The 24,743-nt window shown below is 48.8% G+C and overlaps 2 protein-coding genes and 1 long non-coding RNA gene across 3 annotated transcripts in view; 2 read left to right on the top strand and 1 right to left on the bottom strand.

The window, feature by feature from the left end:
• Window positions 1-8,940, top strand: part of SP2 (Sp2 transcription factor) — a 30,373-nt gene extending 21,433 nt beyond the window's left edge. Inside the window, exons 4-7 of the mRNA XM_069543254.1 lie at window positions 2,155-2,467; window positions 3,579-3,753; window positions 3,981-4,174; window positions 7,839-8,940. Of these exons, the coding sequence (XP_069399355.1) occupies window positions 2,155-2,467; window positions 3,579-3,753; window positions 3,981-4,174; window positions 7,839-7,939 (783 nt within the window). The 3' untranslated portion in view covers window positions 7,940-8,940. The remainder of the gene's footprint in view (window positions 1-2,154; window positions 2,468-3,578; window positions 3,754-3,980; window positions 4,175-7,838) is intronic.
• Window positions 56-14,757, bottom strand: LOC138415120 (uncharacterized). Its single transcript, XR_011247124.1, has 3 exons — window positions 14,676-14,757; window positions 10,559-10,638; window positions 56-935 (listed from the first exon to the last, which is right to left on the bottom strand). It is a non-coding gene; the product is annotated as an uncharacterized lncRNA (long non-coding RNA).
• Window positions 14,757-23,861, top strand: PNPO (pyridoxamine 5'-phosphate oxidase). The gene is made up of 7 exons (XM_069543255.1): window positions 14,757-15,155; window positions 18,736-18,860; window positions 19,322-19,421; window positions 20,267-20,320; window positions 20,574-20,702; window positions 21,006-21,076; window positions 21,297-23,861. The coding sequence occupies exons 1-7, from the start codon at window positions 15,018-15,020 to the stop codon at window positions 21,463-21,465; spliced, it is 786 nt and encodes a 261-aa protein (XP_069399356.1). The 5' UTR covers window positions 14,757-15,017; the 3' UTR covers window positions 21,466-23,861.
• The last annotated feature ends 882 nt before the right edge of the window (window positions 23,862-24,743 follow it).

The raw sequence follows: 24,743 nt of genomic DNA, 5'->3' as shown, positions 1-24,743 counted from the left end.
GGGGGACACAGGTTTAATGCCTGTAGAGGAACTAAGATCCCACATGCCACAAAAATTTTATTTTTTTTATTCTAGAACTGCATACTCAGAATGATAGTAAGAGTGAAAAAATTCTAGTCAGAACCATAGAATTTGATATAAAGTAAGAAAACCAATGAGAAAAATGCTAATCATTGTTAATGACAAAAGTTCCGAAGAGGCACCCCTCCCTAGCTTTATAGCAGGAACATTTAGGATAGATCTATCTGTAATGCTGACCTAAACAAGAACTTCCTTTTGGCATTTGTTAGGGGCTGTAATATTCAATTTTATATGGCTCTGCAGGGCAGCATTTATACTTTGTGTAAATTTAGTAAAAGCCAGAGATTAGGCCCATGTTGCAGATGGAGAACCTGAAACTCAGAGAAATTATTAATATCCAGATCTAATAGAGCATGAATAACTGGATTCAACATAAAGAGCCAGGATTCAACTCAGATTTCAGACCCACACTTTTTTTCCCTTATTCCACACTGGCTCACTATGTTATGTATGGCAGGGGCTACACTTAAAATTGTATAAGGATTTCTTTTTGAATATAAAAAACCAGCTCCTGCCATGGAGGAATTTATAATCCAGTTGTCTGTAGAGAGGACCAGGGCATCAGGGAGAGTGATGACAGCAGGGAGTGTGCAGGTGGAGAAGCACCCTGGGGAGATCTGAGGCCTGCCCTTCAGTGCCTCCTCTCTTCTGGTATATTGCACACTGCCCAGTGGCTTTCTATGGATCAGTGTAAGTTGTTGTAGCACGTGTGAGCCTCCCTTATCAGACCTACCTTGATGGTGAAGAACTGAGGCAAGACTGCTCAGGTGCTGAAGCCTCCAGGCGCTTCCTTCTCTTCCCTAAGGTCCCGGGTCTTGAGACTGATGGAGGCAGGGCTTAAAATCGGGGTCCTCCTAAGGAAGTTAGAATACATGTGCAGAAAGATTTAGCGCTACAACGTTATGTTTTAATGATAGTATATTTCCTGAGGTACTGTCTGTTATCCAGCTAAAACCCAGCTATTAACTGGATCTTCTAGGCGAATTTCAATCTTGTCACTAAATAAATTCCTAAAAGTGGGTCAAAGGATATGCATGTTTTTTTGTTTGTTTGTTTTGTTTTGTTTTTTGATATGCATGTTTTTAAAAATGTACTGTACTCTCTATGAGAGAGATTCGCAGTCCTCAGTCCTGAGGTCACATCTGGCCAATTTGTGTGGTTATTCACCATAAGACAGAGACCTCAAGACCTGCGTAGCCTAAAATATGTATGTATTATCTTCCCTTTAGAGAAAAAGTGTGTTGGACTCTGCTCTGTATTGTGAGAAAGAAAATGTTCTAGTAACAGAAATTTCTGATATGCAGAAAATAGCAATGATTTGCAAAAGGGGCAGGCACATACCAGAAAATTGAGGATGAGATGTGTACTTAATAATAGATAACATGAGGTTTGTTTGCTTTTAACTGAGAAATATGGTCCTAAATAATCCAAGGATCAAAAATAATCCCAATCAAAAAAAATAATAACTCCAGTCAAAATCATAGCAGACTTTTTTTTTTAACAAATCATTTGAGTATAAGTTGCCATCTTGCCCCTGTTACTCCCCAATGTTTTATAGAAAGTGTGTAATTCTTAGACACAAGAAGGACATACTACATAACAACAGCACAACCATCAAGCATAGAAAGCCAGCAAGGATGCACACTTTTAATTCAGAGACTCTGTTCAGGTCTTACCACTTGCCCCAGTGATTCCTTTGTGGCAAAAGGATCTCCTAAAGGCTGTTTTCACTTGTTCGAAGAACATTCACAGTGCGTCTTTTGTGAGATCATCATTTAGCTGCCTTCTTATTCTTCAGTTCAGAGATTTGGCATTATATTTTTCTATGCTAAGTAAACTGTTTTGTTTCAAATCAGCAGATAACATCTGTCAGCTTAGTACAGGGATGCCATCAGCCCTGTTTGTTGGGCATCATCAGGGGGTAAATGTAGGTCTGGGCTAGTTGGAGAAGACTTGGGTGGACAAAGAGGTCCCCGTTTCTTCCTTGGGGCAGGGAGATGGCGTTGCATTGAAACGTGGCAGGTGCCAGGACTCTCAGGGGGCGCTGACTTTTTCCTCTCTGGCGCCTCCCAGGTCTACATCCGTACGCCTTCTGGTGAGGTACAGACGGTCCTCGTCCAGGACAGCCCCCCAGCAACAGCTGCGACTGCCTCCACCACCACTTGCAGTAGCCCTGCGTCCCGTGCTGCCCATCTGAGTGGGACCAGCAAAAAGCACTCGGCTGCAATTCTCCGAAAAGAACGACCCCTGCCAAAGATCGCTCCTGCTGGGAGCATCATCAGCCTGAACGCAGCACAGCTGGCAGCAGCGGCCCAGGCCATGCAGACCATCAACATCAACGGTGTCCAGGTCCAGGGCGTGCCCGTCACCATCACCAACACTGGCGGTGAGGGAAGTCCCCTGGGCTGGCGTGTGGGCAGCATGCCTGTGCATCGCACACATAGGCCTGACATTTGCCTGGTCCCTTCCATCTTAAAAGCATGTTCCTTGGTCCTTACGTCAGCTTTGTGAGATAGTTTAAGACATATGTTGGCCTTTCCAGCAGCTAAAGACCTTGAATATGATGGAGAGCATAAGATACACTCAGGAAAACTTTCCAGCTAACATATGCATACAAAATAGTTTGGTGCAGACCAAAGACATTTTCAGGGGAGGCTCTGGGTAAAGGTACTTGAAGGAAGGCTTCTTGGAGAAAGCCTTGACTTAAGGTTGATAGAAGAGAAGGGAGCCTTTGGCAGCAAGACTGGCTTGTATGGCACTCAGTTCGGTGGCAATATTTAGTAATATCTTCAGTATGAAAGCCACCTTGCAGATAATAAAACACTAGTTACTGAGCAAAAATGGTTCATTGCATTCTTTAGCTGGGTGAAGGGCACTATTCAGAGTAATTGAATCTGTCTGAATCTCCTCCCTTCATCCTTGGTTTAGCAGCAGGGAGGAGTTCGCCTGCAGGCACTCCCCTGCTTTGATGGCTTTGTGCAAGTGCCGGGGGGACTTGATTAATTCCGGAGTGCAAAGCACTGTCTCTCCCTCTATGAACAATAATTCCTGGATGCTTTTCTGGGAGCAGAGTTGGTGTCTCACAAGGACCTAAAGCTGGAGGAGATTCTGGGAAAGCGTTTCAAGATAGGACCCAGGTGGGCAGTGTCTGGAAGTGACTTCAGCCTGTGTAGCATAGTGGTTCTGGGCATTGACTCTGAAGTTGATGACCTGGGTTCAGATCCAAGTTCTATAAGTTCTGGCTGTGTGACTGTGAGCCTCAGTTTCTTAATCTGTAAAAGGGGGATGATAGTACCTATTTCATGGGCTTATGAAGCTTAAATGCGTTAAATACATTAAAGATCTCTAAAATGGTATCAGGCACACAGCAGGCTGAAAACTCTTAGCCACTATGACTGTCACCCTCACCCTGTGCAGGAGGGCAGACAGGAGTCAGGCTCCCTCCTCTGCGCCCTTCAGTTTCCTCACCCTGAACTGTGTCCCCGTCCTTCCCATAGGACAGCAGCAGCTGACTGTGCAGAATGTTTCTGGGAACAACCTGACCATCAGTGGGCTGAGCCCCACCCAGATCCAGCTGCAGATGGAACAGGCCCTGGCTGGAGAGGCCCAGCCTGGGGAAAAGCGGCGCCGCATGGCCTGCACGTGTCCCAACTGCAAGGATGGGGACAAGAGGTAATTCGAGGCAACTGGCCAGGTAGCCAGCCCAGCGTGTGCCCTGTTCCCCAAGCCCTCCCTGGAACACAAAGAGGGGACGAGGCAGCAGTTCCTGCCACCTGGCCTCCTCCCCTTCCTGTGCTCTCCGGCCTGACCCCATGTCCTCTCTCCATCCTGTTCTGCCCCATCTCTACCTCCCGCTCTCTCTGCTTGTTCCTCTACCCCACCTTCAACCCAATTCCCAGGTCTGGCGAGCAGGGCAAGAAGAAGCACGTATGCCACATCCCCGACTGCGGCAAGACTTTCCGTAAGACGTCCCTGCTGCGGGCTCACGTGCGCCTGCACACCGGCGAGCGGCCCTTCGTCTGCAACTGGTTCTTCTGTGGCAAGAGGTTCACACGGAGCGACGAGCTCCAGCGGCATGCCCGCACCCACACAGGTCTGCTTCCCTCCCCTGCAGCGCCCTCCAACCCACCCCCATGTCAGCTCCCCACCAGCGACATGGAGCTTCCTGGCCTGGCCACGGTACTGCCACACTGAGCGCGGGGTACAGACTCTCTTCTCTCTTCTCTTCTCTCTCTTCTCTCTTCTCTGGTAGACCTCAGAACTCCCCGGGAGGTTCTCACAAGCCTTTCCTTTTTCATAGTGTTTCCCACAATGAGGTCACCTGCGCTGCATGGCCTTGATGACTTCTGCCACAGCTGCATAGTTATTTAACAGGCACTGTGCCAGGCTTGTTGTTCAGTCTCTAAGTCACGTCTGACTCTTTGCAACCCTATGGACTGCAGCATGCCAGGCTCCTCTGTCCTCCACTCTCTCCAGTTTGCTCAGATTCATGTCCATTGAGTCAGTGCTGCTATCTAGCCATCCCATCTTCTGTTGCCCTCTTCTCCTTTTGCCTTCTGTCTTTCCTAACATCAGGGTCTTTTCCAGTGAGTTGGCACTTTGCATCAGGTGGCCAAAGTATTGGAGTTTCAGCTTGAGTATCATTCCTTCCAGTACTCAGGGCTGATTTCCTTTAGGACTGACAGATTTGATCTTGTATGCCACGGAGGTCTTAAGAGTCTTCTCCAGCACCACAGTTTGAAGCATCAATTTTTCAGCACTCAGCCTTCTTTATAGTCCAACTCTCACATCCGTACATGACTACTGGAAAAATAATAGCTTTGAATAGATGGACGTTTGTTGGCAAAGTGATGTCGGTGCTTTTTAATATGCTGTCTAGATTTCTTGCCAGGGAGCAAGTGTCTTAATTTCATGGCTGCAGTCACCATTTGCAGTGACTTTAGAGCTCAAGAAAATAAAATCTGTCATTGCTTCCACTTTTTCCCCTTCTATTTGCCAAGAAGTGATGGGACCGGATGCCATGATCTCTAGTTTTTTTTAAATGTTGAGTTTTAAGCCAGCTTTTTCACTCTCCTCTTTCACCCTCATCAAGAGGCTCTTTAGTTTCTCTTCACTTTCTGCCATTAGAGTGGTATCAACTGCATATCTGACGTAGTTGGTATTTCTCCTAGCAATCTTGATTCCAGCTTGTGATTCATCCAGCCCAGTATTTCATGTGATGTACTCTGCATATAAGTTAAATAACTAGGGTGACAATATACAGCCTTGTTGTACTCCTTTCCCAATTTTGAACCCAGTCAGTTGTTCCTGTCCAATTCTAATTGTTGCTTCTTGACCTGCATATAGGTTTCTCAGGAGACAGGTGAGATGGTCTGGTATTATCTTTTTAAGAATTTTCCAATTTGTTGTGATTCACACAGTCAAAGGAGTAGTAGTCAATGAAGCAGAAGTAGTTTGTGGTTGTTTTTTTTTAATTCCCTTGCTTTCTCTATGATCCAGCAAAGGATCTCTGACTCCTCTGCCTTTTCTAAACCCAGCTTGTACATCTAGAAGTTCTTAGTTCACATATTGCTGAAGCCTAGCTTGAAGGATTTTGAGCATAACCTTGCTAGTATGTGAAATGAGCCCAAGTGTATGGTAGTTTGAACATTCTTTGACATTACCCTTCTTTGGGATTGGAATGAAAACTGACCTTTTCCAGTCCTGTGGCCTCTGCCTAGTTTTCCAAATTTACTGACATACTGACTGCAGCATTTTAACAGCATTATCTTCTAAGATTTTAAATATCTCCTCAGACCTGGAATTCCATCATTTTCACTAGCTTTGTTTGTAGTAATGCTTCCTGAGGACCACTTGATTTCAAACTCCAGGATGTCTGGCTGTAGGTGAAAGATCAAACCATCATGGTTATCAGGGTCACTAAGATCTTTTTTGTATAGGTCTTCTGTGTATTCTTGCCACCTCTTCTTAATCTTGTCTGCTTGTGTTAGATCCTTACTGTTTCTGTCCTTTATCGTGCCCATCTTTGCATGAAATGTTCCCTTGATATCTCCAATTTTCTTAAAAAGATCTCTAGTCTTTCCCGTTCAGTTGTTTTCTTCTACTTCTTTGCATTGTTCATTTAAGAAGAGCTTCTTATCTCTCCTTGGTATTCTCTGCAACTCTGCATTAAGTTGGGTTTATCTTTCCCTTTCTCCCTTGCTTTTTGCTTCTCTTCTCTCCTCAGCTATTTGTAAAGCCTCCTCAGACAAGCATTTTGCCTTCTTACATTTCTTTTTCTTGGGGATGGTTTTGGTCACCACCTCCTGTACAGTGTTACAAACCTCCGTCCACAGTCCTTTAAGCACTCTGTCTACCAGATCTAATCCCTTGAATCTATTCATCACCTCTGCTGTATAATCACAAGGGATTTGATTTAGGTCATACTTGAATGGCCTAGTGGTTTTCCCTACGTTCTTCAATTTAAGCCTGAATTTTGCAATAAGGAGCTCATGATATGAGCCACAGGCAGCTCCAAGTCTTGTTTTTACTGACTGTGTAGAGCTTTTCTATGTTTGTCTACAGAGAATATATAATCAATCTGATTTTGGTGTTGACCATCTGGTGATGTCCATGTATAGAGCTTAGGTTGTTAGAAAAGAGTCTTTTCCTATGACCAGTGTGTTCTCTTGACAAAACTGTTAGCCTTTGCCCTGCTTAATTTTGTACTTGAAGGCCAAACTTGCCTGTAATCTGGGTCTCTCTTGACTTCCTACTTTTATATTCCACCCCTATACTGAAAAGGAGATCTTTTTTTGGTGTTAGTTCTAGAAGGTGTTGTAGGTCTTTATAGAACTGGTCAGCTTCAGCTTCCCCAGCATCAGTGATTAGGGCATAGACTTGGATTACTGTGATGTTGAATGGTTTACCTTGGAAACAAGCCGAGATCATTCTGTTGTTTTTGAGGTGGCACCCAAGTACTGCATTTTGGGCTCTTTTGTAGACTTTGAGGGCTACTCTTATTTCTTCTAAGGAATTGGTTATCTGAATTAAGTTCGCTCATTCCCATCCGTTTCAGTTCACTGATTCCTAAGATGTCAGTGTTCAGTCTTGCAATCTCCTAGACATTTTCTCATTAACTAATTTAATTTCCATACGACTCTATGGAAACAGTACTACGATTATGCCCATTTTCTGAGGCATGGAGCAGGGGCAGGGTCCCATAGCCAGTGGCTGGTGGAGCTGGTTCAACCCAGGCCCTCTGGCTCCCAGCTTTCCTACTGTTATTTAACAAATGATTTTCCTTAAATCATTTTACTATTTTTACTCTTTTATGTCCAGTGAAGGATTAACTTTTCACATCACAGACTTGAGACCATAGCTAAGTGTTTTAATGTACTCACAAATAAATACAAAACTATAAAGTAGAAAAATGTTCATCCATCTACCACCTAAGATTGTCCTGGGTGCCTCCAATGGTCCACAGCACATGCTTTGAGAACTGCTATTCTGGCAGATGCTCCCAGTGAGCAGACATGTAGCCTGGGCCTGGGATGCGAGGCCAGTAGCGGGGGCAGGTCTCAGACACCCTCTGTAGCCTCAGAGTAAATACTCAGAAGTAGCTAACCCAGCCTGGGTGGGTGGGTGTGATTCGAGCTGTTAGTGCTCAGGCTGGCAGGCCAGAGGGGAGAGGGCTTTTCCTGTGAGGGGGAGGACTTTGAGCCGGGGTTAGGCAGAGGGACACGTATATGTGAGTGACAGGCATCTCCTCTTCCCAGGGGACAAACGCTTCGAGTGTGCCCAGTGTCAGAAGCGCTTCATGAGGAGTGACCACCTCACCAAGCATTACAAGACCCACCTGGTCACGAAGAACTTGTAAGGCCAACTGAGGCAGGAGGCCCCACAGATGCAGACCTGCCCGTGTCCTGCCTGGGCCTCTGGCCGAAAGGAGGCCCATGCTGTCACGGGCCCGCCTCAACCCCGGTTCCTGTTGTGCGACTGTCCCCACAGGAAGGGGCTCTGCTGCCCCCATATGCACCTCCTGCTGAAGCCCCTTGGCTCCGTCCTGGCCCTCCCCTCTCACCACAAGCTCCTGGCCTGCCCAAACCATGGACACTGGCCATGCCCAATGAGACGTTCTAAATCAGGACGAGTGGGAACCCTTATTTCCAAAGGAAAAACATGAATTTCACTCCGTCGAGGAGCAAAGTGAGCCCCCTCCCCCCAACACTGCCGGAGTCGCATCGTGCCATGCCCCTCTCCCTCTCCTGCACCGCCCTGGCCCCCTTGGCCACTGCGGACGCCTGGACACCCAGGGCCCTGCACCCAGGGCTCCACTGGCAGCCAGTCCGCCTCCACTCCACACGCCCCACCCGACCCCGACTCTCCTCCAGCACATTCCAACTTTCTATTTAAAAAGTAAAGCTACCCACCCACTCCCTGATTCCCCTCTTTTTCTATGGAGAACGTTGCCTTATACTCTACTTCCGATGATGAACACTGTGTATTGTGTGTGCTTTAAAGAAGTTTATTTAATTGCTCCCTTCTTCCTGTCCTTGTTACTCACCTCCCCCATGCCTGCTTTTAGTTTAGGGTTTTTGGGGGGCAATGATGAGCATATGAATTTTTTTTTCTCACTTTAGCAATTCTCTTTTCTAAATGACACAGCATTTCAACTCAAATCTGGATTCAGATAAAACACCTTCCCATCCTGAACCTCCTCCCTCTCCCCATCATCTCACCCACCCTGACCAGCCCAAGCCCTACTTGTGTACAGTGTATATTGTATAATAGACAATTGTGTCTACTACATGTTTAAAAACATATTGCTTGTTATTTTTGAGGCTTTTAAATTAAAACAAAAATCCAACTTTATTTTTAGTTGTAACTGCTTGAGGTATGTTTTATGAATTAAGTGACAGATTTGTTATCCTTTATTAACGATGTACTTTGTTGGTCAGCACTGGGCTGACAAAAATTTTTTCTTGCTAATAAATTTAGTTGCCTGAGGCAAAATCTGCAACTTGGCAGTGCAGCTTCCTTTGTCTTTTCCCTGGTAGCAGGGAATCCTGAGAAGGGAGCCCTGGTCTCTTCAGAGCAATCCACACTGGGACCAGGGTGGGGCCTTGCCCTTCTGACCTTGGCAAATCAGGGACGCAGCCCAGAAAGGGCCTCAGCCACATGGACCTGGCATTGGCACAAGCCCCCAGAGCACCTGGTGGGACTCCAGAGGGCTGAGCTTGGTGCAGGAGTTTCTGCTTTGTTTTGCCTCGTTTTGCCCAGATCGAAGCAGGTAGACTCTGTCCACAGACTCAAGTCAATAGCAATGCCTTCCTTACCAGCTAGTGAATCCCTCCACTCAACCCTCCAACCCCTGGAGGAGAGCTTTGGCCTCCGAGCCCGTTAATAAGAAGCTTGGGAGAGAAACCCAAAAGGACCTCGCCTCAGTCACTTGCAGAAGGCTAAAGAATCTGGAGAAAACAATTCCCCAAGACCCCTTCCCAGGGTGGGGGTCCAAGCCAGAACCCAGCTCAAGAGAGAACCCTGGCCACAGATTCTGTTTTTCTTCTATCCCCTCACCCCAGCACCCCAGGGACAGCAGCAGGCTAATTTTGGTTTCAGCAAGTGCTGCAGATCTGAATTTTTGGAGGGGTGGGGATGGGGCAAGGCTATGAGATCTGGGCTCGTGATGGTAGGCAGGCTGAGATTGGAGCCAGTTCAGTACCTGTGTTTAAACCTAGGAAGGGCCTGAAGAGCATCTGGGCTGAAGGAGAAGAGACAAGTTGTTCTCAAGCATATAGAGAACGGTATGTGCTTTTCTTATATCAGCAATTCCTCTTCACCAGCCTCAGAAGGATCCGGCCACGGTGGCTGTTCTGTGCAGGAGTGGCAGGGAGCGCGTGGAGCTCTCCATCCCCTTACTCGGTTTCCTCTGTCACCAGCAGCCTGCATTTTTGCAAGCAAACATCTTGTCTTTAGAGCCTGAACACCCTCACATCAGCTGAAGCAATAAAAGGATGGATCAGAGGTTTGTCTGCCCTGATCACTTCTTTATTAAGGTAGGGAGGCCCGTCCAAGAAGCATACTTAAGCCCTTTGAGTGATACCAGACCCACCACTGACTTCCCTGACATGAAGCCTCCTACCTAGCCCAGCAGCCCCACATCTCATCGCTGCACTGGCAGGAGGCAGAAGACATGAGGTATATTTATCCACTCTCAAGTGTGGAATGTGGGACTAGAAAACTGTCTTCCTGTGTTCTGGATTGGGACTGGCGGGAAGAAGGGGCATGTTAACAACTGATCTCTTTCTGCCACACGTTCCCCACTGGCTTTGCTCTCAGGCACAAACAACTATCCTTTCCTGGGAACTGTGGTTTATGCTTCAAGGGCAGAAGCTGACCTGACTCCTCGGCATCCTTTGGAAATGAGGTGCCAGCCCCTAACGGGCAGAACAGCATGCTGTCACTCAGGGTTTCCCTTCTCCAGTGAGACACATACCTGATCATCTCTGCCTCCTATGGGATGCCTGAGTTAGAAGGGGAGCAGGAAGATGTATTCTGCCTGGCATGGCTAATGGCCTGAGGGAAGAACAGAGAGACCCAGTGACAAATTAGCCCTCATCTGCTTCAATCTATCCCATACTGAGACTTCAGAGTTGCAGGGGTGGGGACTGTTAGAGTGATGCAGCCCAAGCTCACTCTAGGCCAGAGGCCTCCCCAGGACACCTGATTGGCCCTGGTTGAAAATGACACCCCCATCAGCCTGGGAGGATGGAATAAAGAACAGAGGTGTGGGTGAAAAGAAAGCAAAGAATGGAGGGAGAAGCAGAGAATCGGGGCTTGGAGAGGAGCATCAGATACCTGCTCACTGGGATCCTGGGCAAGAGGAAATAAATGACCACAGGTCAGGTCAAGACAATCGACCAGCAGTCCTTAAATAAAACTAAGGAGCCACCAGGTCATATCCTTTGGGCCTGCTGAGACCCCATCAGGCCTCCTCCCGCTCCTGTGGCTCTCACTCAGCGCTGGGGCTAAGATAGTCACCCCAGAGCTCACTCAACCTTGGAAACCTTAACACCCCTCCAGTCCCACCAGGTGCCCAAAACCCCAAGCTCCACTCACCAGGTTCAGAGAAGCTTAAGAAAAGCAGATTATGCATAAATATTACACATTAGCATTGTGTGTGGGATTGTGAGAAGGAGCCAGGGACATTAAGGAATCCTTCCCATGAAGGAGCTTCTCGTGGGGTACACATATGAAAACGAAGGGACATATTTGGGGAGCAACCCGTGAGCCTGTGCAAAGGATCACATGAGGGGTTAACCGCATAACTGCAAGCGGGACACTTAGGTAAGGGCCAGCCTCCTTGCATCCAGCTCTGGGTCTCCTGGTAACCATACTCAGGGTTCAGGCATCTGCTGACAGAGCACCAAGTACCCATCTGTGCATTCTGAGGCTCCAGGCTGAGTTCACCCAAGGCCAGGCCAGAGGATTCCTGAGATTTGGGCCCCCAGCACACCTGGGGTTGGTTCCAGCCTGCTGTTGGTTCCCTGGAAAGCTGGGGGCTGTACTGCACAAGCATCATTAACTCCCCCAGGTTCCCCTTCCTCCCCAGACATTCTCATCCTTCCCTATGGCTTCAAGTGCCACCTCGGAGGCTCATGACACCTCAACCATCCCATCAGTCTAGACCTCTCCCCCAGCTTCAGACCACACATGGTTGTCCCATAAACCCTCACACTCAACAGGCCGGATGGTGACTTCATCTTTCCCTGAAACCTTTCCTCCAACACGCCCTCAAGTTAAAGAACAGCACCTTCCCTGGTGGCTCAGACGGTAAGGCGTCTGTCTACAATGCGGGAGACCCGGGTTCAATCCCTGGGTTGGGAAGATCCCTTGGAGAAGGAAATGGCAACCCACTCCAGTACTCTTGCCTGGAAAATCCCAAGGATGGAGGAGCATGGTAGGCTACAGTCCATGGGGTCGTAAAGAGTTGGACACGACTGAGCAACTTCACTTTCACTCACCACCCAGCTCACCTAAAGGCATCCTGCTGAGTTAAATCATTCCTCTCTACTTCATACCCCCCAAACTCAAGCATCAGGCTCCCTACTCCCAGGTCTAGCTTAGAGAACAGCATCTCCCAGTGTCGCCCTGCCACTGCCTCACCCTCCTTTGCCCATCACCTACTGGTCACCAGAGCCATGTCCCCAAACAAAAATCCAGTCACCAAGATGTAACTGAAATGTATAATTTAATCAAACAATTAGACTAAAAATGGTGATGTAAGAACATAAATGCAAAAGCATTAGGAGAAAACAGGCAAGGCATAGCCCCCAAACAAATTCTCCAACCTTTTGCTGCATATTGAGAAACTGGGGTGTCTCTGTACAATGCAGTATTGCAGTATAGCTTCTATTCATTAAAGACCTCCAAGAAAAGATTAGTAACTTTACAAAGTTGGGGGGTGGTAAGCAAAATATTTAAGAAAATCAGTAAAAAAGAAATTCAATTCTCCCAAGCAGTCAAACCCCTTGCTGGGCAGCACCCACAGCGGGCGTCATGTACCCCCTCTGGTTTGCACTGCAGGGCCCCTTTGTGATCTAGACACCAAATTCCACTAGGCAGAAAAGCACAATACAAGCCTACTGATTATCTTCAAGACAAAGGAGAAATATAAAAAGGCAATCAGTTGCAAATTTCCTCACCAACAGCAAAGGATGGAAGAGGCTGTCGGAATCCAGTACTTTTTCTTGCTACCTGGCCTTAAAAAGCTAGGAATTAGACACCCTAGTTTGACAGCAGCACAGGATGAAAACTGAGAAGAGATATCTAAAGCTGGCCCTTGCCACCTGTCTGATCTTTAGCAGTCACCTAGCCCCTGTCTCCTTGCCTGGCCTGTTTTCTCACCACCTTGCTCTGGCAGTATCACACTCAAGTTGTTCTGTCTTCCTGGAATGACTGTTCTTTGCCCATCTGGAGAACACTTACTCATTAAGACAAATCAAATGTCTGCTCCCTTTATGAAGCCTTTCCCGACTGCGTAACCCTTGGAGACCACATTCTCATTTTTGCTCCCCTTTACCTTGCAGATACATCTGTTAAAGTTCCTGTACCTCCTTAGTTTAGAGATCTGTCTCCCCCTATAGAGTGTAAGCCCCCTGTGGGCAAGAACTATGCACGTTTATCTTCATATTCTCAGACCTAGCTCAGTGCCTGGTCTTTAATACATGTCTTCCCCACTACACTGAGCCCTTGGCTTTTAAATTTTAAACAAACCATTCAAATGATCCTAATTTTGGTGCCCCAGAATCTGGGCCCAGGGTAGCATAACCCAGCAGTGCTAAGAGTGTAGCCCCATTAATAAAATCATGTGAGCTGAAGAGTACTAATCACTGCTTATCCAGGTTCAAGTGCAGGGCCTTGGGAGGGGGGAAGCAATGGTCATATGTGGAAGAACAACCTCAACAAGAAAGGAAGTCCAGTCACCTCTCTCTCAATTGTGTCAAGAGAGAAAAATGATGGCCACACAAAAAAATTTCAACCAGTGGAGAATCCATTGATCAACATCATTAAACCTTGAGATGAATTATTTCTTTGCAGCAAATCTGTCTTCCAGATGCCATTTGGCAAGCTATGTGCACATAATAAAGGATGACAGTCATCTAATGTAGGGCTTAATGAAGCTCGGCAATAATGCAAACACCTGGGCAGGGAAGGGAAGTTCCCCTTACCTGACACAGTCCTGGGGTGCCTGCCTAAAAGGCTCTTGCAGCTCCCCTTCTTGATGTTCAGGAAGGACTACAGAGAAGCCTTGACCCTAGGCTGCCCAGCCAAGTCAAAACTGGAATGGGCACTGGCAAGTGTCCTATTATTCAAGCCCCTAGTCCACATCCTGGAAGTGACTTTGCATGGCAACCTGCTCCCCTGTGCCTTTAATTATGGTTGTCACTGACCTGGGAACTAGATTCCAACTACTGAGAAGAGGCAAAATGTGAAAAAGGAGAAACAACAAAGAGGGAGGCGGCCCTGGAGCAATGGGGCAATCTTTCCATCTGCTGGAACACTGGGTAGTATGAGCTCCGCTGCAACTACAAAAGAGGAAACCATGAGGAAAGCGAAGAGCATGCTCTGACCTGCATTACAGAAATGAGGCTGGAGAGCGGCAATTCAGAGCTGAAACAGGAAGATGGTTCTCATCTGGGATAGTTTGATCCCAAATTTCCCTCTTCCCCTTTCCCATCTGACCATCTGCTTTCTTACCTATAGTCTCCTCCTGACCCAACTGCTCCTCCCAGACACCAGAGTACCTCCCCATACTCACACACTATATACACACCCCTATCCCACGAGACCCGAAGTCATATTTCAACCTCTCCCATTCTCGAGCCCAAATTTCAAACCCCCACCAGATCGCCCCTTTCTGTGTCTCCACTACACTTTGCCTCAGAGTCTGGCCCCTAATTCCATTTTCCGTTTGTCCTTTCCAGACCGCCAATCTCTACACTAGCCTTCGGGCATCTGCTAGGGGCGGGCCTCTTAAAACTGACTATCTCCACAAGCCCCCAGCGGCTCCTCCCTTTCCCCTCCCGTCTGGGCCGCTGCAGTCCCTATACCTTTAACAAACCTCCACGTGCGTGTTAATCGAGGTGACAGCATTTCCTTGTCTCTCTGCTCCCGCCCCGGGAGGCGCCGTCCATTGGCTGCCGGGTTCCTCTGTTCTTGTTTTAATTGGTCTCGCTCCTGGAAAACTCCAACCAATGGTCTCTCCGCTTCCGGCTCCCTCCACCGTCTCTGGCTTCCCATTGGTTCCCATTGGCTCGGAGGACTTAGGCTGTCGGCCTGGCTTGGTGTCTGATAAATTGTTCCTTGCCGGGAGATTTCCCGGCTAAGACACTGGTTCCGAACGCAACGGAACCCAGCGCGGAGCCACGCCGGGTCACGTGGCCAAAGGGCCCATGACATTCAGGCTGCGGAGCGTCATCGTGACGTTTGGACGATCCTCCGAGTGGCCCCGCTGCCTCCGCCACCTCTGCAGCCGCGGTGCTGCCATGGACCTGGGACCGATGCGCAAGACTTACCTCGGGGACCCAGAGGTGCCGCTGCCCTGCAGGGCCTCCGCAGTCATCTCCCGAGGGGAGGGGCATGGAAGGGATCCCCTGGGGTTTCTGATCCACCTCTTGGGGCTTGGGGTTACCCCTATGGGAGAAGCGGGGGTTCAAAGACAACCAATGGGGGAGGGTTTCTGGAGAAACGAGGATGAAGGTGGACTCCAGAGGCAGCTCGTTATAGGCACTCAGGGCGCTCACTTGGGGGTTGCCTGGGAGGAATCCTGCCGGTCGTTGGGCGCACTTCTAGGACGGTTTACTTACCTCTCTGGGTCTGTTTCCTCACTTCACAAGTAATATCACTGACCTCACGGGGATGTTATGGACTTTGATATTTGTAAAATATTTGATATTTGTAAAATACCTCTGTTGTTCAGTCGCCAAGTTGCGTCAGACTCTCTGCAACCCCATGGACTGCTCCAGGCCAGGCTTCCCTGTCCTTCAGTATCTCCCAAAGGTGGCTCAGGCGGTAAAGCGTCTGTCTACAATGCGGAGACCTGGGTTCGATCCCTGGGTTGGGAAGATCCCCTGGAGAAGGAAATGGCAAACCACTCCAGTACTGTTGCCTGGAAAATCCCATGGACAGAGGAGCCTGGTAGGCTAAAGTCCATGGGGTCGCAAAGAGTCGGACACGACTGAGCACACATCCACTTTCATGTCCATTGAGTTGGTGACGCTATCTAACCATATCATCCTTTGCTGCCCTCTTCTTTTGCCCACTTTCTCCTTTTGCCTTCAATCTTTCCAGCATCAGGATCTTTCCCAATGAGTCGACTGTTTGCATCAGGTGGCCAAAGTGCCTGCTGCTGCTGCTGCTGCTAAGTCGCTTCAGTCGTGTCCGACTCTGTGCGACCCCATAGACGGCAGCCCACCAAGCTCCCCCGTCCCTGGGATTCTCCAGGCAAGAACACTGGAGTGGGTTGCCATTTCCTTCTCCAATGCATGAAAGTGAAAAGTGAAAGTGAAGTCGCTCAGTCGTGCCTGACTCTTAGCGACCCCATGGACTGTAGCCTACCAGACTCCTCCGCCCATGGGATTTTCCAGGCAAGAGTACTGGAGTGAGGTGCCAGTGCCTTCTCAGAGTAAAGTGCCTAGAACAGTGATAATCAGCTTGTTTAGTCACCAGTCGTCTCCAACTTTGCGACCCCATGAACTGAAGCCCACCAGGTTCCTCTGTCCATGGAATTTCCCAGGCAAAAATACTAAAGTGGGTTGCCATTTCCTCGTCCAGGGTATCTTCCCAACCCAGGGATTAGAACACGTGTCTCCTGGATTGGCAGGCGGATTCTTTACCACTGAGCCACTTGGGAAGCTTATGTTTGTTGTTGTTGTTAAATGTAACTAGTTAATTTATTTTGTCTATTTTTGGTTGCTCTGGGTCTTCCTTGAGCAAAGGCTTCTCTCACTGGGGAGCATGGGGCTCTAGGTGTGCGGTCTTCCCATAGCTGCAGCCCATGGGCTCAGTGGCTGCACCCTGGCATGTGGGATCTTCCCAGACTAGGGATCAAACCCCAGTGCCCTGCATTGGCAGGTGGATTTTAAACCACTGGACCCCAGGAAAGTCCATAAATGTTTGATAAATAAATAACACTTTGAGGAGGAGGAATAACTTACCCAGGAGTGCAGGAGAAAGCTCCTGGATCTTACTTCCTTTTCTCTCCTCAGATGAGAAACCAAGAGAACTATTTTAGAATTAGGGCCCAGAACTGGTTACCAAATCTAGTTGCATGTAACATTTCCAGAAATGCTTGTTAAACATGAAGTTTTTCATTAAATCTCAGACTTGTTGGGGGAAACCACTGACCCAAACTGCCCACCCAGGCCAGGCCCCAAAGTAACCACTTGCATGAGTTATCTTAAACCAGAGGTCCCAGGAAGGAACCTGGAACTAACAAGCTAACACCGACTAGAAGAATTTGAGAAAGGTCAAAAGGAGAGAGGAGACAGTCTGTATGTCCTGCCTACCTCCCAGAATCCTTCTGACTGGAATCCATCTTGGCTGAGCAATGTGCATGCCACCAGGAAGGACCCTGAGTCAGAATGATTGGCCAGAGACAACCTGGAAACCAACAGCATCACCATAAAACATGAAACTGCAAGCCAAGTGGCAGATCAGTCCTCCTGGGTTCCCTTGCCCTGCTGCTTTCTACCTGGGCGCTCCATCCCAGTAAAGTCTCTTGTTTTGTCAGCAAGTGTACCCCTGACCTGCCTCTTGAGAAATCTGTATGCAGGTCAGGAAGCAACGGTTAGAACTGGACATGGAACAACAGACTGGTTCCAAATAGGAAAAGGAGTACGTCAAGGCTGTATATTGTCACCCTGCTTATTTAACTTCTATGCAGAGTACATCATGAGAAACGCTGGACTGGAAGAAACACAAGCTGGAATCAAGACTGCCAGGAGAAATATCAATAACCTCAGATATGCAGATGACACCACCCTTATGGCAGAAAGTGAAGAGGAACTCAAAAGCCTCTTGATGAAAGTGAAAGAAGAGAGTGAAAAGTTGGCTTAAAGCTCAACATTCAGAAAACGAAGATCATGGCATCTGGTCCCATCACTTCATGGGAAATAGATGGGGAAACAGTGAAAACAATGTAAGACTTTATTTTTGGGGGCTCCAAAATCACTGCAGATGGTGATTGCAGCCATGAAATTAAAAGACGCTTACTCCTTGGAAGGAAAGTTATGACCATCCTAGATAGCATATTCAAAAGCAGAGATATTACTTTGCTCACTAAGGTCTGTCTAGTCAAGGCTATGGTTTTTCCTGTGGTCATGTATGAATGTGAGAGTTGGACTGTGAAGAGGGCTGAGCGCCGAAGAATTGATGCTTTTGAACTGTGGTGTTGGAGAAGACTCTTGAGAGTCCCTTGGACTGCAAGGAGATCCAACCAGTCCATTCTGACGGAGATCAGCCCTGGGATTTCTTTGGAGGGAATGATGCTAAAGCTGAAGCTCCAGTACTTTGGCCACCTCATGCGAAGAGTTGACTCATTGGAAAAGACTCTGATGCTGGGAGGGATTGGGGGCAGGAGGAGAAGGGGACGACTGAGGATGAGATGGCTGGATGGCATCACTGACTTGATGGACATGAGTCTGAGTGAACTCCGGGAGTTGGTGATGGACAGGGAGGCCTTGCGTGCTGCGATTCATAGGGTCGCAAAGAGTCGGACACGACTGAGCAACTGAACTGAACTGTACCTCCTCGGACAATTCATTTCTGAGTGTCAGACAAGAGTCCGCTCTCAGGCCTTGGAAGGGATCCCCCTTTCTGCAATTGACCTGCTTAATGAGAATTTACTGGGTGGAGCCCAGGAGTTGTTTTTTTTTTAGGCTTCCCAGGTGATAGGTTTGACACCTGTGACATGAAACCCTGCTTTGTCAAATTATTCACCATTTTGTACCTGTTTTATTACCTATAAGATGAGGCTAACAGAACCTTCCTGGGGACGGGTTTTTGTTATGAGGACTAAATGAGTTAACATTTGAAAAGTGCCTAGAACAGAGCTATGTACACAGTAAACACTCTGTGTTTGTAAAATGAAATAAAACTCTCCCTTCCCAGGCATTTGAGGAGACTCATCTGACCTCCCTGGACCCTGTGAAGCAGTTTGCTGCCTGGTTCGAGGAGGCTGTTCAGTGTCCTAACATAATGGAAGCCAACGCCATGTGTCTGGCTACGTGTACAAGGTAGGCATAGCCGTGGGCCCTTCTGTAGGTGGGTTCAGATGAAGTAGGAAACTTAGGAAGCTTTCAATTGGATGGATGACAACTTTATGATTCTAGTTCTATTATTAACATGCTGTGTGGCCTCAGGCAAGTAATTTGTCCTCTCTGGGCCTCAGTGTCCTTACCTGTAAACAAAAGATTAGACTTGACTCAATTCCATTTAGTGATAAAATGTAGTGCCTCATTCATCTCTGCCCTTGATGCTTCCACCTCCCAGTACACACACCCTTGTCTCCCTCAGCTCCCAGTCTCCCCAGTTCCCATCTGGGGAGGTAGATCTCCGTAAAGCCATCTCCCTCTCTTGAAATCTAGCACAGTGCTGGTTTGTATCATTCATTTGACAGTCAGTCATAAATCCCTTGAGACATCGCTTGTATTAGCCTCGTATTCAACTCTTCTTCCCCCTCTGCTCTTTGCCCCAGAGATGGGAAACCGTCTGCCCGCATGGTGCTGCTGAAGGGCTTTGACAAGGATGGCTTCCGCTTCTTCACTAACTTCGAGAGTCGAAAGGGAAAAGAGCTGGTGAGGGTTCACGATAAATCCTTCCTGAGCCTGCAGGGTCCAGCCCTGGCTTCTTGGTCGCCTACTCATGCCACCCCTGCCCCTGTCCACTTGCCAGCCGTGCTCAGGCACTGTCCTGACTAAAGGCCTTTGCACTTGGCTTCTCTCTGCCGTGAATGAGGGCAAGCTTTAAGCTCCTCCACCTCCCTAGCTGTTTATCTGAGTAGCTCCTGTTTCTTCAGGTCTCAGCGCCCCCGTCACCTCCTCATGGAAGCCTCTGGACTCCCAGGCTGAGCCAGCCCCTCTCACTTTGGTCACTATAATTTACAAATTTCCTTTCTGCCATTGTTTTAGTTTCTAACTGCATGTATTCAGGGGATTATGTGATTAATGTTTATGTCCTCTGCTAAACGGTAAGCTCTGTGGGGGCGGGACTGCCTCTGAGATGTCTCTGTTATACCCCCAGCCCCTCTTCTGTTGTTGAGCACAGAGCTGGCACTTCGTATGTGTTCAGTTAATGAATCCAAAATGAGTAGCTCTCCCCCGAGTCCAGTGCAGTCAAATGTGCATTTCAGAGGATTTGCAAATCTGTGGGTGAGAGAAATGGCAAGCCTCACTCTGGAGTCCATCTGGCTGAGGCTTTCAATGCAGGTCTTCCATTGACTCTGTGAACCTGGGCATGTTAGTGAACCTCTCTGAGCCTATCTCCACACCTGTAAAAGCAGGCCACCTTTGGGGACTTGATGAGATGCTACAGTAAATGCATCTGCAGGACCTGCTCGGTGCAGATCCCCTACCTTGCCCCTGTGCTCAGGCCTCCTCTCTCCTGTCCTGATGACTGTCTGTGGATTCTCTTCTGTTTCCAGGACTCAAATCCCTTTGCTTCCCTCGTCTTCTACTGGGAGCCCCTGCACCGTCAGGTGAGTGAGCATTCCTGGGACAGCCGGGGGTGGACTGGAGGTAGGAGGGGCCTGAGTTTATGGATGAACCTGGTGAAGGTCCCCAGGCTGCGCAAACATCCTGCCTTTCAAATGGCTCTCACTTAGCTGGGCTACCTGGAGTCAGGCGCAACGGGGCAGTGGATAAAGAGAAGAACAAAGAAGACTGGGGCCAGTGCTGGTCTGGAGGGCAGGTGGCCTTGAATGTTATCTAAGGAGGGCCGTCCCTGGGCAGGTGCGTGTGGAGGGGCCCGTGAAGAAGCTGCCTGAGGAGGAGGCTGAATGCTACTTCCACTCCCGCCCCAAAAGCAGCCAGATTGGGGCTGTGGTCAGTCACCAGAGTTCCGTGATCCCGGATCGGGAGGTGAGTGGGGCTTCTCCTTAGTCCTTTGAGTGGTGGGTGCCTTGGCTCAGCCCCAGAGGCTGTCCCCAGGGGGTGCCAGGGCCCTCTCTCTCCAGCAAAGTGAAATGGATGGTCTCCCTGGGGGATGTGAATATGGGGAGCAGGGATCAGGCCTCCTGTGTCTGTCTGACTCTCCTGTTGAACTGTGCCCCCGGAGGTCACCTGTGTCCCCAGCGCCTGGCACAGAGCACAGACCCTGTAAGTGGTGATTAAATGAATCACTGACTGGGTCTGGCCCTTTCTTCATTTCCTTCCCCTGGACAGTATCTGAGAAAGAAAAATAAGGAACTGGAGCAACTCTACCAGGAACAGGAGGTGCCAAAGCCAAAATACTGGTGAGTGATACAGGGGGGTCACCTAGAAAGGGACACTGGGGCCCTCACGCTTCCTTGAAGCCATGCTTGGAATTACAGATATACTCCTCCCTGGCAACCCTTGTCAGATGCATGCCAGCAACTTCCTTCACGGGACCCTGGATGGCGTGGAAGGTGGTAGGGGTTGCCTGGCTGGAAAAATGCATGCACAGGGCACCAAACCGTCTACTTCTCCTTGTAGGGGTGGCTACATCCTGTACCCACAGGTGATTGAGTTCTGGCAGGGCCAAACCAACCGCCTGCACGACCGGATCATCTTTCGACGAGGCCTACTAACTGGAGACGCCCCTCTGGGGCCCATGACCCACCGAGGCGAGGAAGACTGGCTCTATGAGAGACTTGCGCCCTAACTCCCAATCTGTTGGCACTGAGTGGAGCTGGGGCCAGTGCCCCAGAGAGGGTATGGGATATGGGGCCAGACCCTTATAAACTCAACCCATTTCCCTTCCTGCCTCTTATATTCAGGGCCCTTCAGTGTTTACCCTCGGAATTCTCTGTAGTCAGCTAGTCTAGTGGAGTTTTAACAGTAGCACAGACGATCACAAACAGAAGGTCTCGTGATTATCTTCTCGACCTTAACTATAATTTATTGGAATAGCTCCCTGTAGGGGTGGGGCTGGTGTGACAGGGGTAGGGCCCCAGCAGCCTTGTCTCTTATCACATGACAAGAGTCTGGCCAAAGCCGATTGGTCCCAGCAGAAGCACCCGAGGCAATCTAGCCAATCGGTTTTTCTATTCTTTCAAATTTGAAATCTAGAGACTCAGAGCATAGGAGCCAAGTAAACAATGGCGGCCTAGAAACAGCAGCTTCTGGCTGCTGCTCTTGCAATTCTCTGAACGATCCACGGATCCCTCCTTCCCACGCCTGGGGTTGTCCGGTTCCTCCTCCTACCTCAGAAAACCCATTGTCTTTAAAAAAAAAGAGAGAGATTTATTTTTTTCTTGGCTTAAACCAGTCAGAATTGATGTGCTTATAATGAAAAGAATCTTAACTCATTTACTAATAGGATATTTTTAAATCTCTTACCCAACTGATAGCTGCCCTCCATTATCTGAAGACGAGCAATGTGGAAAAGAGACTAAATGTATTCTCTGTAGCTGTAAAGGACCCATAGGTGGAAGTTAGATGAAGTTAGATTTCATCTCAATATGGGAAGAAATTTCAAACAATTGGGGCTGCCTAAGAGAGAGTAGGTTAGTTAGTGAGTATTCTGTCCCTGTCAGACAGGAGTTTTGTAGAAGGAACTCATGCTAGTACCTGTGGGTCAGGAAGATTCTCATCAGGCCTTACTTTCCACATTTGTTTTTAAAAACTCAATGTATGTGAGGGCTTTCCAGGTGGTACTAGTGGTAAAGAACCCACCTGCCAGTGCAGGAGGTGTAAGAGATGTGGGTTCAATCCCTGGATCTGGAAGATCCCCTGGAGGAGGGCATGGCAATCCACCCTAGTATTCTTGCCTGGAGAATGCCATGGACAGAGGAGCCTGGTGGGCTACAGTCCATAGTGTTGCAAAGAGTCAGACATGACTGAAGCGACTTAGCACAGCACATATGTATGTGAAATACATATATATATATATATATACACATTTATATGTATTTCACTTTCTAGATATAAAATTAAATAATAGAGCTTATACTTTTCTGACACACATCCCTTTACCTCCCTTCCACCCCTGCTGATGATGACTCCTAGGTCACCGGTTTTCACTGGATTACCCAGGAGCTTTAAAAACCCTGCTGCTCAGTCCCACTCTCAGAGGTGATTTGACCAGTGTGAGTGCAGCCTGGACTTAGGGAAATTTCAAAGGCCCTTGGGAATTCTGTGCAGCCAAGGTTGAGAGCCCCTGTTGATAGATCCTTGCTACTTGCAGTGGGGCTTCCCTTGTGCCTCAGGTAGTAAAGACTCCGTCTGCAATTCTGGAGACCTGGGTTCGATCCCTGGGTTGGAAGATGCTCTGAAGAAGGGAAAGGCTACCCATTCCAGTATTCTGGCCTGGAGAATCCCATGGACTATGTAGTCCATGGGGTCGAAAAGAGTCAGACACGACTGAGTGACTTTGATTCACTTGCAGTGTAGTCCACAGGCCAGCAGCTTTGGCTTCCCTTGGGAGTCTACCCCAGACCCATTGAATCCCACGCTGCTTTAAACAAGACCACTCCTGCTTCCAGGTAACCAGATTAGCCTCAACCTCTAAACCAACCACTTCTGCAGCTGGATTCTTCGGTAGCATTTGGCTAAGGCCTGTGCTGAGCTATAGACTTTGTCTTCTTCGAGCACAAGTCTGGTGACCAGGGGTAACATGGATGAGTGGCCTCCAGGCTGCGGAGAGGAGCCAGGCTGGGCAAATGTTTGCTGTGCCTAAGCCAGGATCAGAGAACTGACTGTTTGCATACATTGGCCTTTGAGCTTGCAACTCTGTAAACTGCTTCATTCCACTGTATGGGTGTGTGCTTTGGCGTCTGTTACTGACTGCCTCCTCCAAGAGCGGCCCTCTGGGTGTTGACCACCCCCCACCCCCACCGGCCTCCTTAAGTCAGGGTGCAGGAAGGCGCAGTGCTAGCCTTGTGGCCACTTGCAAGAGAGGGTGCTGGAGTGCCCTTCTCTACCTTGTCCTGTTATGTTATGGGGTCTGTGTATATCCCCTGCTTTGAGCCTGGTCTCAGCTGTTCCTTTCCTTTCTTCTGTCTGGCAGTCCCTGTGCCAAGTCTAAAATAAAAGCTCATCAGCCATCCATTATGTAAATATTTGATCTAGCCTGGTCTCATCCCCCACCCCCCATGTTTGAGGGGAGTTGAAGAATTTAAGCAACTCCTCCTACCTGGCTTCTCCACTTGGGGAGGTTGGGTGTCCAGCAGGGGGAGCCCAATGCCCAGGGTTGGCCCCTTCTAGGCAGCACAGGCCAGTTCTAGTCAGCCCCTCCTGCCCCCCTCTTTCCCCTCTTGGGTCCCTTCCCAGTGAAACTGTGGTCAATAACCGTGGCCTCTCCCGCTCCTGCTCATATTTTCATATTTGCACTCTCGCTTCCTCCTCCTCTGGCCTGGTGAACACTTGGCAGCTGCCTGGGCGCTGACTTCCTGGGCAGCCAGGTCTCCTTGGCCCTTATTACGTGCCTCCAGCCCATCCGTCCATCCCTTAACTTAGGAATATGTGTGGAGTTTTCATGGGAGATTCTGTGGCTGTCACTTTGGGGCCGTGGAGTGGAGTGGCATGCTCAGGGTTGAGGAACCCACAGACCCTCTCACCTAAGAGGGAAGATAGTGGCCTGGTGGTTGCCAGTATGAGACAGAAGCACAGGTCAGTTGCCTGGGGCCTAGCCTCTTACCCCTCCCCACCCCTTGCCTCAGGGAACCTCAGGATGGCTGAAGTGGCAGGTCCCTATGGTTTGGGGTCTCACCCTTGAAGCTGGTTGGCTTTTCCTCACTGGTTCCAGATTCTGGGCGGCCCCCTCAGAGGATGCTTGCCTCCCAGGACCGCAAGGCCCAGGCATGGCCCTCTCTCCCCACCTTCCCACTGCAGAAGGTGACTGTACTCCTTTCCTTGTTCTGAGCCTCAGTTTCCCTTCCCTGTTATTGTTCATTTGCTCTGTCCTGTCTGACTTTTTGCAACCCCATGGACTGCAGCACG

Source organism: Ovis canadensis, chromosome 11 (genome assembly GCF_042477335.2).
Source record: "Ovis canadensis isolate MfBH-ARS-UI-01 breed Bighorn chromosome 11, ARS-UI_OviCan_v2, whole genome shotgun sequence".
Taxonomy (NCBI): domain Eukaryota; kingdom Metazoa; phylum Chordata; class Mammalia; order Artiodactyla; family Bovidae; genus Ovis; species Ovis canadensis.
The sequence above is the reverse complement of the archived record's forward strand: the minus strand, read 5'-3'. Positions and strand labels throughout refer to the sequence as shown.